We start from the raw sequence: 18,290 nt of genomic DNA, 5'->3' as shown, positions 1-18,290 counted from the left end.
TTACTTCTCCACAGGCTCTGCCACCTTGACCCCACTGACTACCCTACAAAGGAGCTAGCTCCCTCAAGGAAGACGCCACACCAAAAAATCCACCAGTTGTCAAATGATCCTTTATTGAAATACTTTCCTTTGTGCTTAACTCTGTGGGAAAGGAAAAAAAGTCTATCAGTAAAAGGGAAAGTTTAAAAGGATTATCCCAACCCCACCAGTGACCATTTCCAAAACTTCCCAGCTTATCTCTGTGAATACATTGGGTGGCCCCCCTTTTGCCCCTATTGTAACAATGGAAAATGAAGCAAAAAAGTCACTTACGGCTGGGCATTCCACAGCACCACTGTTGATGTCATCTATGATGTCATGAGGGTGGCGGCCATCAACATTACAGCCCACAGACTGGGCAGTCCCCAGGATCTCTTTAATGGTTCCTTTAGTAAAGAAATGGTGACACTGGAGGTGCTGGCTCAGTCTCTCATAATCCTCATACTGGGGAATACTCAAGGGGTTCATAGCAGGCAATGGAAATAATGAGGTTCCTGCTCCCCTAATAAAGTGCAGAGCTCCATCTAGTCCCATGACCCTGAATGCAAAGCTTCCATGGGTCCTTGATGCCCAGATTAAACACATCCAATTTAAGAGCCATCCATTCTTTCAGTCTCAGAAAACTGCACCCCATCTTGGGTCTCACTGAGCACCCTTTAAGTGGGAAGAATGTTAACACAACTACAGTTACAGCGGTTACACGTTGTCCTGCTCTTACCAGAGAGTTCTCTGGCTAAGGATCGGTGCCGCATCTGTCGAGCAATGTTGATGATCTCATCAAAAGTGATATTCCCACTGTGTTTAACTGCAGAAGAGAAAACAGCAAAAGCTCTGTTACAGTCTGAAGCCAAAGCAGACCATGTGTCCTTCATTTCATTTCTAGGCTGTTCCCATGCTTTCGGCACAGAGTCATCCACATGAAGAACAACCCTGTTTCCTAAGCTGGGGTTTACTATCAGCTCACCACTGGATTGCACCAGCCAACAGAGACCTGGTCAGGTGCAGTGGCGGGTGGCTGAGGGCAAAACCAAGCCTTCACAATCTGACATGGCAGAAACTGTTTTAGAGATGAGAAATGACAAGCTTAAATGGCCAGGGACAGTTAAACTGCCCAGTACCTGCCGCCTCTATGTGCTCTCCTGATTATAGGTCACTGTTGCTGACGTCTTCCTCCTACATGCACTGACTGGGGCCTGCCCCACACACGGACTACGTGGGCATTTTTTTTTTTTTGAGACAGTGTCTCACTGTCACCCAGGCTGGAGTGCAGTGGCACGAATCTGGCTCACTGCTACCACCTCCACCTCTCGGGTTCGAGTGATTCTCCTGCCTCAGTCATCAGAGTAGCCAGGACTACAGGCGAGCACCACCAGGATAATTTTCGTATTTTTTGGTGGAGATGGGGGTTTCACCATGTTGGCCAGGCTGGTCTCAAACTCCTGACCTCAAGTGATCCGCCTGCCTCAGTCTCCCAGAGTGCTGGGATTACACAGGTGTGAGCCACCCAGCATATATGGCACTTTTTGATACTACCTGGCTCTAGCAGCCTTAACCGTATCAACACCCAATAGCCATGTCAACCCCAGGTTTCCTTCAAGGGAAAACAGCCATATATATCAAACATCTCACAAACCATTACCAAAACCAAACTAGGGAAAAGATGACTCACTGTTTTTCTGTTTCTTTCTGTCTCTTGGTGGTTCCTTGAGGGCTTTGATGATCAGGGCAGAGGCAGAAGGCACCACCTCAATCTGCAGAGGAGATTCTTGAGTTAATACTCCACCTCCAATGAATACTGCTTTTGAAAGCATGCTGGCTTTCAAAAATCATGGCCACACACTGTCCAAGTCTCTGCCCTAGGTCCATACTCTTGACAAAGCCTCCCCAACAAGGTAAAATCACTCAGCTCACCAATGGTGGCAGAAATACTCTATTCAGGAATCCCAGAGGGTTGCTACCTCTGTCCCCCCACCCTCCAATCCCAAAACCAAGCACAAGTAAATACCTGGGCCTGTCTGTTCTGAATGGTCAGTTTCACTGTAATCCTCAGGCCCTTCCAGTCACCCGTTGCCTTGGCAATGTCATCACCAACCTTTTTCGGAGACTAGAAATAAAGGAATGTAATCAACATGGTGTCCAGATGTGAACTACAGCCTTGAAACCTGCCCACCACTTCTCACTTGGCAACATCTCAAGTACTTAAGGGCACCTTCCCACCTTCAGCACAGCTATCACCATAGCATAAATTGGGGGTTGGGATTGTCTTGTCCAGGACTGTAAACTGCAGACTTGGCCACAATGGAATCTAGACCACTCCTAAGTGCCTATGTGCTTAAGGAGGGGGATTTTCAGCCCTGCTCACATTAGAATCACCTAAGGAGCTTTCAAAATATTAGGTTCCCATGTCAGACCACCCACGTCCATCTGCCTGGATGGGCGTCTGATTATTTGCTAAGTGTCCCTTAAGTGCCAGCTGAGCTAAGGGCCAAGGAAGAGTAGTTAAGATACAGGTTAAGAAAGACCAATGGGGAAGAGCATTTGGGACAGGGGACCGCTGTGCAAGGATTACATAAAGGCCTAACGAAATTCAGGGAAATCCAAGAGTACAGAATAACGGGGAAGCCAGCAGTTGCTCAGCAGGCATAAGGCACAGCCTGCCACATTAACTGCTAAGTTTACATCCACAACACAGCTGTTAACACTCACTGGATCTTCACCCACACCCCATTTAATCTTCCCAACAATGCCATGCCCACTTCCCTGACGAGGAAATACAGATATTGGCTGCCCAATGTCACTAAGCCACTCCTAACTTCAAAACCCCCTTGGGCCCACCCCTCAGGTGCCCCAAAGCAACAGTGGAGACACATGGAGCTAATTACAATTTAAAGGCACCGGGTTCGATGTTTCACGCACGACCTTCCTAAGGTACCTAGTACTAGTCAGTGGCTCAGGCCTAGTGAGGGTGACAATCCAAGCCACGAGGGCACCTCTGGCACAGTCGTGACTCCACGAGCCGGCGCTTAACTCTGCTCTGTAAGTGAAAACAAGCCCCTTGGCGGGGATGACGTACCAGACCCAGGGGGCCGATCTTGGGGGCCAGCGCAGAAGTGGCACCGACTTCACCTCCGGTGCACCTCAGGTATACTGGAGGAAAAGAAGGGTTAGGGTCTCTGCAGAGGGAGCCCCCGAGCCACAGCCCTCCCAGCGTCTTTCCGGGGCTGGACACATCACCCTCTGCCTCTTCTCGAAACAGCACCGAGCGTGAGGCCGGCCACCCGCTCCTCCCTCGGGCGTGGGCAGCTCCGAACCTCACACCGCGGAGGCGTGGAGAGAGCCCCGTCGCCCGCGAACCCAGGCCAGTGGGTCCAAACGCCCGAAGACAAGCCTTACCCTAGGGCCTGCGGGCTCCCAAGCCGCCACAGGTGGTTCGGTCCTCCCTCCCCACCTACACGTGGAGAAGCTAAGGCCTAGAAAGACTGAGGCTTGGCCAGGACGGCGCAGCACCGGGAAGGCCTCTAGGAGGCAGCGGCTTTAAGAGCCCCATATTAGAAAGCTTTGCACGCGCGGCGGGGCCGAGGGATGCTCCATCCCGCAGCCCCGGCCACAACGAGAGCACGCACCGACTTTGATCTCGTTGGGGTCGAACTTCGGCGGCATGGTGGAGGCGGCTGGTGTCGGATGAACCCGGATTCGGGACGACCGAAGAAGGTTGCACCTTCGCCCCCTCCGAGCCGAACGCCGAGAGGCCGGAAATCGCGCGGACGACGCCGGATATAGGGAGGAAAACGCGGTTATCGCGAGAACTGTCGTCACTGCCCAGCCTTCCAGAGACGCTTTTTTGTCGCCATGTTTGTTGTGGGCAGGCGCCTGAGGCTGACGGCTTGCGAGCTGGGCACCGCGATGCGCTGAAGGTAGAGATTCCGAAAGGGAGATCGGGCAGTTCGCTCTGGAGACGTCTGAGAAGAGGGGTTGCTCCCGTGATCCCAGGCCTGGCTGTTTCCCATACTCCTTTATCGTGAGTGTCACCCCGGTCCCCAACACCCAATCCCAGAGCCCCGCCCCTCCCCTGAGGGGTCCGTTGTCCCATTCCGAGACCCCAGTACCGCAGCGACCCCTGCCCCCTCCAGCACTTGGTGTGTGCACTTTAGTTATCAAAACAGTCTATTTATGTGGAAATCCAGTCCCGCTTTTCATTCTGAGAGTCCGCGGTTCCTAGAGCCTCAGACTTCGTCATCCCGGTCTGCGTGACTTTCTGAGATTCTGAGTTTGTCCCCAGCACCTGCGTTTGAAGGAGACCAGACTCCGGCTCCGCCCGGCCCGTGCCGGGTGGTCTGCGGCCCCGAGTCCGTGACCAAGCCCTCCGAGTGATCAGCCTGCCCTCGGGTGCACCCGCGGTTCCCAACGTGGGGGACCCCTCCATCCGTAAAGCCAGGTCAGCCACTGCCCACCCCACCCCAGGAAATATGGATGTGGCCCTCCCCCCGCATCTAGGCTGGACGTCGGAAAGGGAGGGACAGGCATGTGGGGCAGCCTGGAAAGAGCTGATCTTCTGGGAGGGGTGGGAGAGCGATGGTGGTTGGGAGGAAGTCGGGGGGAGGGCTGCACATCGGGAAGGGGGTGCAGGAGGGTTAGTGACTGGGGAGCAGAAGGGTAAGTGCTGGTCATCAGGGAGTGATGGGAGAGGGCTGTTTTCAAACCATTCCCCATCCTTGCAGGCAGGTGGAGTGACAAGAAGGTCCTGAGCTGGCTCTGCAGGCCTGGCTGCCTCCCCAGACAGCCCCGCCCCTGTGGGTGCAGAGCTGCCATCTCTGCCCATCCCTCTGAGGACTGGGTGTATGTCTTCTTCAGCTGCATCTCCTCCCAGGGCTGTCTTCTCCCTAGCTCCTCTAGTGGGCCCTGAATCAATGCTGCTTGCATGTGGGTGCTTTGTGGCTCACATTTATTGAGCACTCGTGTGCCAGGTCCTGTATTATGCGCTTGACATATATGAAGTCATTGGATCCTCACAGAAGCCAGTGTTGATAGCATGGTTACTTAAACTTTACAGATGAGGAAACTGAGGCTCTGAGAGGTGAACCAAGGTGACCTCAGCGGTCATGGGTGGCAGATCTCGGATTCAAATCCAGTTCTCTTTCATCCCAAAGCCTGTGCTGCTCACCATGCACTTCCCTGGGTGATTGCTTCCTGGCTCATTGCCATCCCTTATCCTGCTCTGATATTTACAGACACTGTGCAGGCCCTGGGCAGGCAGTGAGCACCTGGTTCTGAGTTCAGGACAGTGTACTTCGTGTGTGCCAAGTTATGTGAGCACCAAGGAGTCGGGCAAATCCCACAGGTCAGGACTTGAGAGACCACGGTTCCAGGCTGCAATCCAGGCTGTACAGCCAGGCCACTGAACTTAATAAGCATCTGCTTCTTCACTTTATTTATTTATTTATTTATTTATTTATTTATTTATTATTATTTTCTGAGACAGAGTCTCCCTCTGTCACCCAGGCTGGAGTGCAGTGGCGTGATCTCGGCTCACTGCAACCTCCGCCTCCTGGGTTCAAGTGATTCTCGTGCCTCGGCCTTCCAAGTAGCTGGGACTACAGGCGCACGTCACCACGCCCAGCTACTTTGTGTATTTTTAGTAGAGACGGGGTTTCACCATGTTACCCAGGCTGGTCTCGAACTCCTAGGCTCAAGTGACCCACCCGTCTTGGCCTCCCAAAGAGCTGGGATTACAGGCATGAGCCACCACACCCGGCCTGTTTCTTCACTTTAAATAGGGATATGGTGAGAATAAAATGGAATAATAACTGAGGGTGGTAAGCTGAGGATTGCTTTTTAATTTGTATTCACCGCAGAGGTCTCTTTGATCATGATGTAGTTGAGCTCCCCAAGGTCCTGGCTGGCTCTAGTTTGTTCCTGCTGATCCCGCTCTGACAGTCTAGGGGGCTGGAAGTGATTCATTGGCAGAGTCTGTTAGAGTCCCCAAAGAACAGCCTTGGAAAGCGCCTGAGGAAACTTCTCTAAGTTTCCCCAGAACAGGAAAAGGATAATGCCAAGACCTCACTATGGGTTGGTGGCAAATATGGGCCCCAACCCAGGTCATCTGGCTTGTCTTTGTCTCCACCTCATCCTGCTGCTTAATGTTTAGTCAACAAAGAACAAGGAGTACTGAGCACCTGTTGTGGGCTCAGGACACTGACAGAAGGACTAGAAAGACGCATCCCCTGACCCCATGGAACTCACTAGAAAGATGCAACCCCTGACCCCATGGAACTCACTAGAAAGATGCAACCGCTGACCCCATGGAACTCACTAGAAAGATGCAGCCCCTGACCCCATGGAACTCACTAGAAAGACGTGGCCCCTGCCCCCATGGAACTCCGTGGAACTAGGAAGATGCAGTCCCTGGCTCCATGGAACTCATTAGGAAGACAGCCCCTGGCCCCATGGAAATCACTAGAAAGACGCAGCCCCTGCCTCCATGGAACCAGTACTAGAAAGACGCAGCCCCTGGCCCCATGGAACTTGCTAGATAGATGTGACTCCTGACCCCAGTGAACTCACTAGAAAGACATGGCCCCTGCCTCCATGAAACTCACTAGAAAGACACAGCCCCTGCGCCCATGGAATTCACTAGAAAGACGCAGCCCCTGCGCCCATGGAACTCATTAGAAAGATGTGACCCCTGACCCCATGGAACTCACTAGAAAGACACAGCCCCTGCACCATGGAACTCACTAGAAAGACACGGCCCCGGCCGGGCGCGGTGGCTCAAGCCTGTAATCCCAGCACTTTGGGAGGCCGAGACAGGCGGATCACGAGGTCAGGAGATCGAGACCATCCTGGCTAACAAGGTGAAACCCCGTCTCTACTAAAAAATACAAAAAACTAGCCGGGCGAGGTGGTGGGCGCCTGTAGTCCCAGCTACTCGGGAGCCTGAGGCAGGAGAATGGCTAAACTCGGGAGGCGGAGCTTGCAGTGAGCTGAGATCTGGCCACTGCACTCCAGCCTGGGTGACTCCGTCTCAAAAAAAAAAAAAAAAAAAGACACGGCCCCTGCACCATGGAACTCACTAGAAAGACACGGCCCCTGCCTCCATGAAACTCACTAGAAAGACACAGCCCCTGCGCCCATGGAACTCACTAGAAAGATGTGACCCCTGACCCCATGGAACTCACTAGAAAGACACAGCCCCTGCCCCATGGAACTCACTAGAAAGATGCAGCCCCTGCCCCCGTGGAATTCACTAGAAAGACACAGCCGCTGCCCCCGTGGAACTCACTAGAAACATGCAGTCGCTGTCCCTGTTGAACTCACTAGAAAGACACAGCCCCTGCCCCCTTGGAACTCACTAGAAAGACGCAGCCACTGCCTCCATGGAACTCACTAGAAAGATGCAGCTGCTGCCTCCATGGAACTCATGGTCCAACAGACCAGCTGCATATTTTGTGTTACGGCGCTACCTGTCCTGGGTGTTGGGGGCTGTGACAAATTCCCCAGTTCCTAACTTCTCTCCTGTGCCCCAGGGTCCTCCAGATCGCTCTGCGAAAAGGGAAGGATGCCACTCTTCTTCCGGAAGCGGAAACCCAGTGAGGAGGCTCGGAAGCGCCTGGAGTACCAGATGTGTTTGGTGAGGGAAAGTGGGTTTCCTCTAACTCTATCCCAACTCCTCCTCAGTCCCCAAGGAGTAGGCCTCCGCACTGCCCCCGACAAGCCATGCTCCCTCCGCCACCTGCAGAAGAAATAGCTGACTTAGACCCAACAGATGAGGTCCCCTGTCAAGGGTGCTTCTCCCCTGTAGACTGAGCGCACTGTCATTGCTTTTCAGTTCCTCATCCCTCTGGGCCTCAAGCTCCGGGAAAGCAGGCGTCATTGGTTCACTGGACCGGTGGAACCAGATAGTGTCTATGGTCCTTTGCTGCTGCTTACGTGTATGTTCTTTGCCTGGCTTGTCCACTCTGCAAAGATGTTTTGTCTTAATACTTTTTAAAACTTCTTTTTATCCTTAGGCAAAAGAAGCTGGGGCAGATGACATTCTCGACATCTCTAAATGTGAGCTCTCAGAGGTAAACTGAGCATGGTGTTGGGCTGTGAATTGGATCTGTCCCATTTTCTTGGATCACATGTCCCTAGGAAAGACAGAGGTGGACTAGGGCTTTAGAAAGGCCAGAACCTCTAGTCACGAGATGTTTCCTTAGATTTTGTTCTTGTGCAAAAGAATTGAGATGGTACTTTGGCCTCAGTATAACATAGTCGCCAAGAGTCGAGAAGTCTAGGTAGAAAATGTACCCATAGACTCCTAGGTTGCTGGAAGGGCCTGGCATTCTCCAGCCCCTGAAGGGGTTCACAATGGGGACAGGGTGGGTGGGGCAGGGCAGTCTCCTGCTAGCTGACTGGGGGAAGGCCTGGCCACATCCCCAGCACCGCTGCTCGCCAGCCTTGCCCCTGGGCTCAGCACTGCCACCTGCTGTGGCGTTCTGCCCTTGTTCACCTCCTGCCTGTCTCTTCCTCACGTGAATGCCACTCAGAGAACAAGCTAAACACTGGCAGGAGGGGAGACACTTACTTTTCTTTATCTTATCTTAGATTCCATTTGGAGCTTTTGCAACATGCAAAGTTCTGCAGAAGAAGGTGAGCTGGAACTTCATCTTCAGAGACTTGCTTATTGCATGTCTGCTTGTTTGAACCCACAAGGGACTTTGAGGCGCTGTCTCCCCAGCGTAGACACCTCCTTTCTCTCTGCTTCTTACGCTTTTGGCCTGCAGCAGGTGATTTCACAGAGAGGAGAGTAGGCTTTGGGGTTGGACCTTCCTGTGTCACATTCTGACTCTGCCTTCTCTCACTGGCTTTGTGACTTGGGCAACTTCCTTAAACTCTTACTTCTCCATTTCTTCACCTGTGAAATGAAGACATTCATAGTTCTCCTCCCCGAGGTACTGTGAGAATTAAATGAGTGGTAGATAGTTAGATAGAGAGAGAAATATACTGAGTGTAATGCCTGCCACATAGGAAAGGCTTATGAGCCCCGGTGTTCATAATAATAGAAACTCACCCCTTTTATTCTGGTCACGCAGGGGAGATTCTGAGGGGAATGAATGATTTTTCAGCAGAGCATTGCAGCTTTGAATGCAGATGGGCAGAAGCACTCTAAGTGAAGTATCTAAATGAGAATACGAAAAAAAAAAAAAAACAAGCGTTCCATGCTAACAGAGTAGTAAGCTCCTTGGCGCTGGAAGTGTTTTTTTTGTTTGTTTGTTTGTTTTTTAAGATGGACACTCTGCTCCGTCACCCAGGCTGGAGTGCGGTGGCGCAATCTCAGCTTACTGAAACCTCCACCTCCTGGGTTCAAGCGATTCTCCCGCCTCAGCCTCCTGAGTAGCTGGGATTACAGGTGCCCACCGCCACACCCAACTATTTTTTGTATTTTTAGTAGAGATGAGGTTTTGCCATGTTGGTCAGGCTGGTCTCGAACTCCTGACCTCAAGTGATCACCCACCTTGGCCTGTCAAAGTGCTGGGATTACAGGCGTGAGCCACCATCCCAAGTCTGTGCTGGAAGTGTTAGGCAGTGGTCGATGACTAAGAAAAATAGGAGTAGATGACCTGGACTGAGCCCTGGCCCGTGTGCCAGCTCTGGATGTTTTGCACATGAGCTTGTATTTAACATCATGGCAGCCCTGGGAGGCAGGCACTTGATTATTCTCTATTTTCCACGTGAAGATGCTGGTGCTGGGAAGGTTATGATCAGAATGGCTGCAGGGGGATCCCTTCTCAGAATGGAAGGTTTAGACCTCTAAGGTCTCTGTCACCCTTGAAGATCCAGATTTTAAGGAAGGGCATCAGATTCCCCATTGGGAGAGTTCATGATCCTGACCCGCATCCCCTGCTCCTGTCGTGGTGTCTGGGAGAGCAAGATGGCGGGGCGTAGCAGGGCACTGGGCTGGCTCCCATGCCCTTAGCCTGCCATGCCTGCTTCTCTTCCTCAGCCCAACATGGCCGCACATCTCTCCACACAGGTGCTGATCGTCCACACGAATCACCTCACTTCCCTGCTTCCCAAATCCTGCAGCCTCCTGAGTCTGGCAACCATCAAGGTACCGGGCCCTCCTCCCAGGCAGTTGGGGCTCTGCATGGGGTTCCAGGCGGCAGCTGAGCACCTGCTCCCTTTGGGCCGCCTCTTGTATGTCAGTGGGGCCTCATCTACCTGTCAATCTGGGATTTGATCAGCATGGTTTATTGGATACTCCTGTGGGCTGTGTGTGGGATAGGGTGACAAAGATGACCAGCCACAGGCCCTGTCCCCAGGGAGTTTACATGCTAGGAGGAAAGCCAAATGACAAACTCATGGCGAGTCAGCTAGCAGAGGGCGAGGAAACTGACACTTCCAGGCAAGAAGGAAGAGGAGGGACGCCCAGGTGATCCGGAAGGACTTCCTGCTGACTGTGAGCTCCTCCCTGGACAGGCTGGGAGGCATTCACAAGATGTGGGCGGTGTGAGCCCAGGGTTGTTCTGTACAGACCTGAGCTTGGGAGAGTGGTATGCACCTTCAGAGGAGCCCTGCAGCACAGGCCCAATCTGTTATACTATATTGTTCAGGGAATAATGACAAGAGAAAAGCCTGTATGTGTTCACTACTGATGGGGTTTTTTTGTTTTTGTTTTTGTCTTTTTTTAGTATTTTCGACCTGAGTTTGGTTGAATCCGTAGATATGGAACCCATGGATGTGGAGAGTACCTGTGTATGCACATGTATAAATATTTCTCCAAGGCCTTTTTTTGTGCATTTTCCTTTTTAAAAAATTAGCGGTCAGTTGTAGTGGCTCACACCCGTAATCCTAGCACTTTGGGAGGCTAAGGCAGGTGGGTCACTTGAGGTCAGGAGTTCGAGACCAGCCTGGCCAACATGGCGTTCCATCTCTACTAAAAATACAAAAAATCCCAGCAGAGCATGGTGGCACATGCCTGTAATCCCAGCTGCTTGGGAGGTTGAGGCACGAGAATCACTTGAACCCAGGAGGTGGAGGTTGCAGTGAGCTGAGATCGTGCCATTGCACTCCAGCCTGGGTGACAGACAGAGACTCTGTCTCAAGATTAAAATAAAATAAAATAAAATAGTAATTAGCAAGTACAGTTAAGCAAAGGGGGAAATGGCCAGGCACGGTGGCTCAAGCCTGTAATCCCAGCACTTTGGGAGGCCGAGATGGGCGGATCACGAGGTCAGGAGATCGAGGACCATCCTGGCTAACCCGGTGAAACCCCGTCTCTACTAAAAAATACAAAAAACTAGCCGGGCAAGGTGGCGGGCGCCTGTAGTCCCAGCTACTCGGGAGGCTGAGGCAGCAGAATGGCGTAAACCCGGGAGGCGGAGCTTGCAGTGAGCCGAGATCCGGCCACGGCACTCCAGCCTGGGCGACAGAGCCAGACTCCGTCTCAAAAAAAAAAAAAAAAGCAAAAGGGGAAACATCTATAATTTTACACTGTGGAGTATCACTATCAGTATTTTATCGCATATTTGAAAGTCTTTTTTCTATGCAAATATATATTTATACAATGGGGTGTTTCTTTTTAACATATTAGTATCTAGGCATACTGTTTTATAGCATAGTTTTTCAATCAACGGTAAAAATAAATATACGTAAAATAAGAAAGTGGTAAAATGGTTTGAGAAGGAAAATGAGGTGGGAATTATCCACACAGAGTGGGAAAGGAGGGGCAGGCCCTCTGTTTCTGCACTGGGGGTGTGAGGTGGCCCCAGCCCCTCCGCGCTGCTCTGGAGCCCGGAGTCCAAGGGACTTTCTCACTTGGAGACTCACAGGGGTCTTCCTTCTGCAGGTTCTAGATCTCCACGATAATCAGCTGACAGCCCTTCCTGACGATCTGGGGCAGCTGACTGCCCTCCAGGTAAGGCTGCGGAAACAGAAACCCACCTCAGATGGCCCTAGTGAGACCAGGCAGTCACTCAAGCCTGGAATGTTCTGGCTGGGCTCCAGCCAGTGGAAGCAGGCTGCACTCAGTGCCAGCTCCACCCTCCCCTTGGCTCTTTAGTTTTTGTTGTTGTTTTTGAGACAGTGTCTCACTGCATTGCCCAGGCTGGAGTGCAGTGGCGCCATCTCAGCTCATTGCAACCTCTCCCTGCCGAGTTCAAGTGGTTCTTCTCCCTCAGCCTCCCTAGTAGCTGGGATTACAGGAGTGTGCCACCGCGCCCGGCTAGTTTTTATATTTTTAGTAGAGATGGTGTTTTGCCGTGTTGGCCTGGCTGGTCTCGAACTCCTGACCTCAGGTGATCCACCCACTTTGGCCTCCCAAAGTGCTGGGATTATGGGTGTGAACCACCACGCCTGACCAATTGCTACCACTTTGAGCCGCAATAAATACCTTGATGTAGGACTTTTTGTATGTATTTTTTTTTTTTCTCACTCTGTCACCCAGGCTGGAGTGCAGTGGCACCATCTCAACTCCCTGCAACCTCCGCCTCCCGGGTTCAAGAGATTCTGCCTCAGCCTCCTGAGTATCTGGAATTACAGGCACACACCACCACACCTGGATAATTTTTGTATTTTTCAGTAGAGATAGGTTTTCACCATGTTGGCCGGGCTGACCTCAAACTCCTGGCCTCAAGTGATCCGCCCGCCTTGGCCTCCCAAATTGCTGGAATTACAGGCGTGAGCCACTGCACCTGGCCAGTAGGTGTATTTTTATAGAATTGCTGCGTTCACTAATTTGGAGCTTTTGGATACCTGACAGTAACTCATAACATCCTTTGGTTCATAAAATATTCATCTTCTCATTATTTTTAATGGCTACTTAGCTTTCCATTGCGTCTTTTTTTTTGTAATTTTCTGAGATGGAGTCTCGCTCTGTCACCAGGCTGGAGTACAGTGGCATGATCTCGGCTCACTGCAATCTCTACCTCCCGGGTTCAAGCGATTCCCCTGCCTCAGCCTCCTGAGTAGCTGGAATTACAGGCACATACCACCACGCCCAGCTAATTTTTTGTATTTTAGTAGAGACGGGGTTTCACCATGTTGGCCAGGATAGTCTCGATCTCCTGACCTTGTGATCCACCCACCTCAGCCTCCCAAAGTGCTGGGCGTGAGCCCAGCCCCTATTGCATCTATTTTTAATGGTTACTTAGTGTTTCATCCTGTTGGCCTCGGTCACCTCAAGGTGCTACCTTCTGGAGGGAGTACAGCTTTGGAATCCAACAAGCCCAGGTTCAGTCCCAGCACCACTACCAGCCTGAGGCCTTGGGTGGATCACAAAGCCTTGGGGCAGCCAGGTTTCCTTTTCCTTAACGCTGGGGGAACTAGAGCCTCCTGTGCGGCCTCCCCAGATCCCGGAGTCTGTAGTCCCCTTTTCCCTCCCTCCCTGATGGTGGGACAGTTACTGAGCATTTTGTGGTCGGTATGAGTGCTGGAACCTCAGCCAGAAGCGGTTCAAGGCCTGGCTGTGCTGTCCTGAGCACATGACTTCACTACCCTGAGCTTTGTTTTTTTCCTATCTCCAGCAGAAACTTAAGAATTTCTGTCTTCCTCAAGGGCCGGCAGGGGGAGACAAGGGCTTGTGTGTATAGTGCCTGGGTGCCCTGACCTGGCAGGGCGAGGGGTGCAGGGGTCATCACTGTGGTCTGTGTGTGGGTTCTCATGTCACCTCTTCCTTTTTAGTTTTTTTTTTTTTTTTTTTAAGATGGAGTATCGCTCTGTTGCCCAGGCGATGCAATGGCACCATCTCAGCTCACCGCAACCTCTGTCTCCCGGGTTCAAGCGATTCTCCTGCCTCAGCCTCCCGAGTAGCTGGGACTACAGGCGTGTGCCACCATGCCCAGCTAATTTTTGTATTTTCAGTACAGATGGGGTTTCACTATGTTGGCCAGGCTGGTCTTGAACTCCTGACCTTGTGATCCACCGGCCTCCCAAAGTGCTGGGATTACAGGCATGAGCCACTGCGCCTGGCCACCTCTTCCTTTTTCTTAGGTCTTAAACGTGGAAAGGAATCAACTGATGCAGCTCCCGCGTTCCATTGGGAACCTGACCCAGCTCCAGACTCTCAATGTTAAAGGTAGGGACCAAGAAGCTGTGTCCGTGTGACCCTCCATCAGCTCTGGGCAGTCCTGGCCGGGATCCACAAACTGCCCTGCCCCGGAGCCATTGAGCGGGAAGGCAGCCAGTCTCCAGGGGTCGCTGTAAATGGACTGACTCCTGCTGGGTCAGCTGTCTCCGTGGTAACCAGAGACAGGCTGTCGGGAGTGTTCCTGTGGCTCCTCGGAGCCAGGGCTGTGTGGCTGCAGTAAGGTTCTGAGCAGCGCTTCCATCTCCAGCGACACAACAAGCCTCCCGAGGAGTCCACGGGGCAGTCCGAGGGCGGTGGTACCATCCCCAGTTTACACATGAGGAAAACAAGGCCCAGGAAATCGAATGTGACTAGCTCAAGAGCACCCAGTGGGATGGTGACAGAGCCAAGACTACCTCATAGGTGCCTTACCCGCAGGAGCGCTCTGCTCGCCACACCCAGCTCTCTGCCTTCTCCTCGCTGTCCTTAAGCACTTCCTGCACAGAGTGCCTCCATTTATCAACTGTAACATATGAGTAATGAGAACAACAGTGGCGCCCCATTGCTCAGTCATTACAGCGTGAGGGGCCCTGTGCGGAGGACCTCACACATCATCTACCTGAACCTCCAATCTCCCCATGTTCTTATAAGGCTGGGTAGCAGTGTTGTCCCCATTTTCCAGGTGAGAAAACTGGCACAGGGAGGCAAAGCCAGTTGTCTAAAGTCTCGTGGCTAGTAATTGGTGGAGTGGGGACTTGAACCGGAACTCCACCTTCTTGATGCTACGAAACCTCAGGACCTAGGACCTGGTGTGTGCCCCAGAGGTCAGAGTGGCTCCCAGCGGGCATCAGGCAGGAAGCTGGTGATGGAGATTTGGGGTGTTGAGCTGTGCTGTTGGGGTCTCCGCAGACAACAAGCTGAAGGAGCTTCCAGACACCCTGGGGGAGCTTCGAAGCCTGCGTACCCTCAACATCAGTGGAAACGAGATCCAGAGGTTACCGCAGATGCTGGCTCACGTTCGAACCCTGGAGGTAAATGGGAAGCTGTTTTTGCCTGGGGTGCCCTCTGGCCTGCCCACCTCCCCTCTCCCACATTACTGAGTGCCTGCCCTGATCTCACGGTGCCAGGATCACACAGAGATCCCAAGGCATGGTCCTTGGAAGCTTGTAGAGAGGCCAATGTGTGAACATTCGTAATTATATGACTTTTGCTGCCATAATAGAGGCAGAAAAACGTACATTAAGAAAGAAGAAGAAAGAAAGCTGAATCCAGAAGAGGCTGACACTTTAAGAAAGTTGTCGGTGGGGGAACAACACACACTGAGGCCTGTCAGAGCGGGGTTGTGGGGAGAGCATCAGGAAGAAAAGCTAATGAATGCTGGGCTTAGTACCTGGGTGATGGGATGATCTGTGCAGCAAACCACCATGGCACATGTTTACCTTTGTAACAAAACTGCACATCCTACACATGTACTCCTGAACTTAAAATAAAAGTTACAGGAGAAAAAAAAAAAAAGTTGTGATATTCAAGCCAGACCTTGAAGGAGGAATAAGATTTCTGGGCTGGGTGCCATGGCTCACACCTGTAATCCTAGCACTTTGGGAGGCCAAAGTGGGTGGATCACTTGAGGTTAGGAGTTCGAGACCAGCCTGGCCAACATGGTGAAACCCTGTCTCTACTAAAAATACAAAAAATTATCCAGGCATGGTGGCACACACCTGTAATCCCAGCTACTTGGGGGAGGCTGAGACAGGAGAATTGCTTGAACCCAGGAGGCGGCGATTGCAGTGAGCCGAGATTGCACCATTGCACTCCAGCCTGGGCAACAAAGCAAGACTTCGTCTCCAAAAAAAAAAAAAAAAAGATTCTGAGCAGACCTGGATAACAGGGGCAGCCCAGGTGCAGGAGGCAGGTGGTGGGAAGCACAGGTTGTCTCAGGGAGGGGCGGGGAAGTCATGTGGTTGGAAGCTGCTGAGCCTGTGTGACACGGGGCCCAGAAAGCTGGGAGGGAGAAAAGGAGGTAGGGAGCTGTCGGGATGCGGGTTCAGAATTACCCAGGCCAGGGGAGTTCTACAGGCTAGAAGTCCAAGTTCAAGGTGTTGGCAGGGCTGGTGACTTCTGAGGCCTCTCTCCTTGGCTCGGAGGTGCTGTCTTCCCTCCCTGTGTCTTCACTTCATCTTCCCTGTGTACATGTCCGTGTCCAAATTTCCTCCTCTTAGAAGCACACCAGTCATATTGGATTAGGGCCCAGCCTAATGACCCCCTTTTAACTTAATTACCTCTTTAAAGATGCTATCTCCACATACAGCCACATTCTGAGGGACGGGGGATTAGGATTTCCACATAGGAACTTGGGAGGGGGACACAGTTCAGCCTATGACAGACACTGACAGGGGCCGCTGCTCAGGGAAAGTGGCTCTCACAGTCGTGCTGATGAGGTGGCTCACCTTCATCTGGGGCTTTCTAAGACTGGGCATAACCTGGAATCGCTCCATGAATCATCACAGAACTCTTGTGAGGCAGATACTATTGTGCTACTTTGTAGATGAAGAAACTGAGGCACGGGCAGTTTAAGAAACTTGCCCAAGGGCCACGCAGTCACTGACAGCAGAGATGGTTGTAAACCAGGCCATCTGAAGCTGATGCCTGTGCTCCCCACCTCTGAACAACTCGGCTTCTGGAACGCGGACTTCTCCATTCGTGGTGGCACGCAGTCTGGCCAGCATTCCGGAGTGGCCTGGAGTTGACGCCACTCTCAGCCAGCCCAGCCTGCCGAGCAGAGGCTTCTGTGTCAGAATGTGTGGGTGAGCACAGAGGTAGCACAGGAAGGACTGACCTTAGCAGCTGGGGCCCTCCTGCCTGAGGAAGGGCCGGCTGGGGAGACGGGCCAACATGGCTTGTCCTCTCTGCTGCCCACTGGAACCTTCTGCAGTGATGGAAATGTTCAGTGACTGTGCTGTCTAGAGCAGCAGCCGCTGGCCATGTGTATCTATCGAGCACCTGGAATGTGGCTTGTGTGTTCAGCCAGGAACTAAAAGTTTGATTTCGTTGAATTTTAATTAATTTATATTTAAATAGCCATGGGTCCTTGGTGGCTACCATTTTAGACAACACAGCTCAGAGCACGTTCCCAATCCTGAAGCCATCCTCAACATCTAGTAGGAGTTCTGGACACTTCAATTTTTTTTTTCTTTGAGACAGGGCCTCATGCTGTCACCCAGGCTGAAGTGCAGTGACTCAGTCGTAGCTCACTGCAGCCTCAAACTCCTGGGCTCAAGAGATCCTCCTCCTCAGCCTCCCAAGAAATTGGAACCACAGGTGTACCCTATCACACTTGACTAATTTTTTTATTTTTCATAGAGATGAGGTCCCACGATGTTGCCCAGGCTGGTCTCAAAGTCTTGGGCTTAAGCAATCTTCCCGCCTTGCCTCCCAAGTGGGTGGGATTACAGGCGTGAGCCACCGCACCCAACGTAGACACTTCATTTTATTTTGATTCCATAAAAAAAAAAATCTTTTGAGTTTCTTGGTGGCAACTCGGACAAACCTTTTAGGGTGAGATAACCATTCTGAGTTCAGGCCATACTGTGGGCAAGATCTTCTTCAGGTGTCACCCATACCGCCTACCAAACAGCTCCCCAGGTCAGTAATACTGCCTGTTTGGCTATGAGGGGACCACAGCCCTGGGACGCTAAGGGGCCTGATCAAGCAAACACACGGCCAGCATGCGATGGGCCAGGATCTGAAGCCACAGCGGTGTCTGTGGCACAGCAGTGTCCAGTCACTGCTCCTGCTGCCCACTATGAGAATGCTCTATCATCTGTGCAGCTAACATGGCCACCCTGGCTACTTGTAGCTGCTGGGCCCTTGAAATGTGGTGACTGCAACCAACCATGGACCCAAACTTTAAATCAGATTTATTTTCAGTTAATTAAAATGTAACCGTAAATGGCCACACGTGGCTTGTAGCCAGCATCCTGGTATAGCCCAGAGTCTGTGCCCTTAAGCCACCTCGCTTTACTGATGGTGGCTAAGAGCACCCATGTGGGGTTTATTTGCTTCCTGGTATGGGGGTTTCTGCTGTTGGGCCCTCAGCATCTGGGCGGTCAGTTCCTCTTTCCTGGGGCAGTCTCCCACTCCCCCGTGCAAAGCACGTTCACTCAACACCCACCGTGTGCGGGCTGGGCTGGCCGGGGCTGGGGCACCT

The 18,290-nt window shown here is 52.1% G+C and overlaps 2 protein-coding genes and 1 non-coding gene across 24 annotated transcripts in view; 1 reads left to right on the top strand and 2 right to left on the bottom strand.

Moving 5' to 3' along the window:
- Positions 1-96: 96 nt before the first annotated feature.
- Positions 97-3,787, bottom strand: RPL12 (ribosomal protein L12). The gene is made up of 7 exons (XM_005582173.4): positions 3,663-3,787; positions 3,113-3,186; positions 2,045-2,143; positions 1,709-1,790; positions 758-844; positions 313-425; positions 97-141 (listed from the first exon to the last, which is right to left on the bottom strand). The coding sequence occupies exons 1-7, from the start codon at positions 3,697-3,699 to the stop codon at positions 136-138; spliced, it is 498 nt and encodes a 165-aa protein (XP_005582230.1). The 5' UTR covers positions 3,700-3,787; the 3' UTR covers positions 97-135.
- On the bottom strand, positions 922-1,051 carry LOC123569271 (small nucleolar RNA SNORA65). Its single transcript, XR_006692911.2, has one exon. It is a non-coding gene; the product is annotated as a small nucleolar RNA SNORA65 (small nucleolar RNA).
- Positions 3,788-3,894: 107 nt separating the features above from the next.
- The window catches only part of LRSAM1 (leucine rich repeat and sterile alpha motif containing 1), a 53,497-nt gene continuing 39,101 nt past the window's right edge, over positions 3,895-18,290 (top strand). For 4 of the 22 annotated variants that reach the window (XR_012424374.1, XR_012424373.1, XM_005582172.3 and 1 more), the window contains exons 1-9: positions 3,895-4,057; positions 4,319-4,474; positions 7,563-7,666; positions 8,046-8,102; positions 8,623-8,667; positions 10,052-10,129; positions 11,867-11,935; positions 14,008-14,092; positions 14,993-15,114. Coding sequence is in view for 14 of the 22 variants with exons in the window: in XM_005582172.3 (XP_005582229.2) it covers positions 7,595-7,666; positions 8,046-8,102; positions 8,623-8,667; positions 10,052-10,129; positions 11,867-11,935; positions 14,008-14,092; positions 14,993-15,114 (528 nt within the window). In the remaining 8 variants the exon portion in view is untranslated. Of the gene's footprint in view, positions 4,058-4,318; positions 4,475-7,562; positions 7,667-8,045; positions 8,103-8,622; positions 8,805-10,021; positions 10,130-11,866; positions 11,936-14,007; positions 14,093-14,992; positions 15,115-18,290 lie in introns of all 22 variants that reach the window. The other 18 variants (XR_012424372.1, XR_012424371.1, XM_045372668.2 and 15 more) reach the window with 8 other exon arrangements.

The sequence above is a fragment of the Macaca fascicularis genome, chromosome 15, assembly GCF_037993035.2.
Source record: "Macaca fascicularis isolate 582-1 chromosome 15, T2T-MFA8v1.1".
Classification (NCBI taxonomy): domain Eukaryota; kingdom Metazoa; phylum Chordata; class Mammalia; order Primates; family Cercopithecidae; genus Macaca; species Macaca fascicularis.
This window is presented reverse-complemented; position numbering and strand designations above follow the sequence as displayed.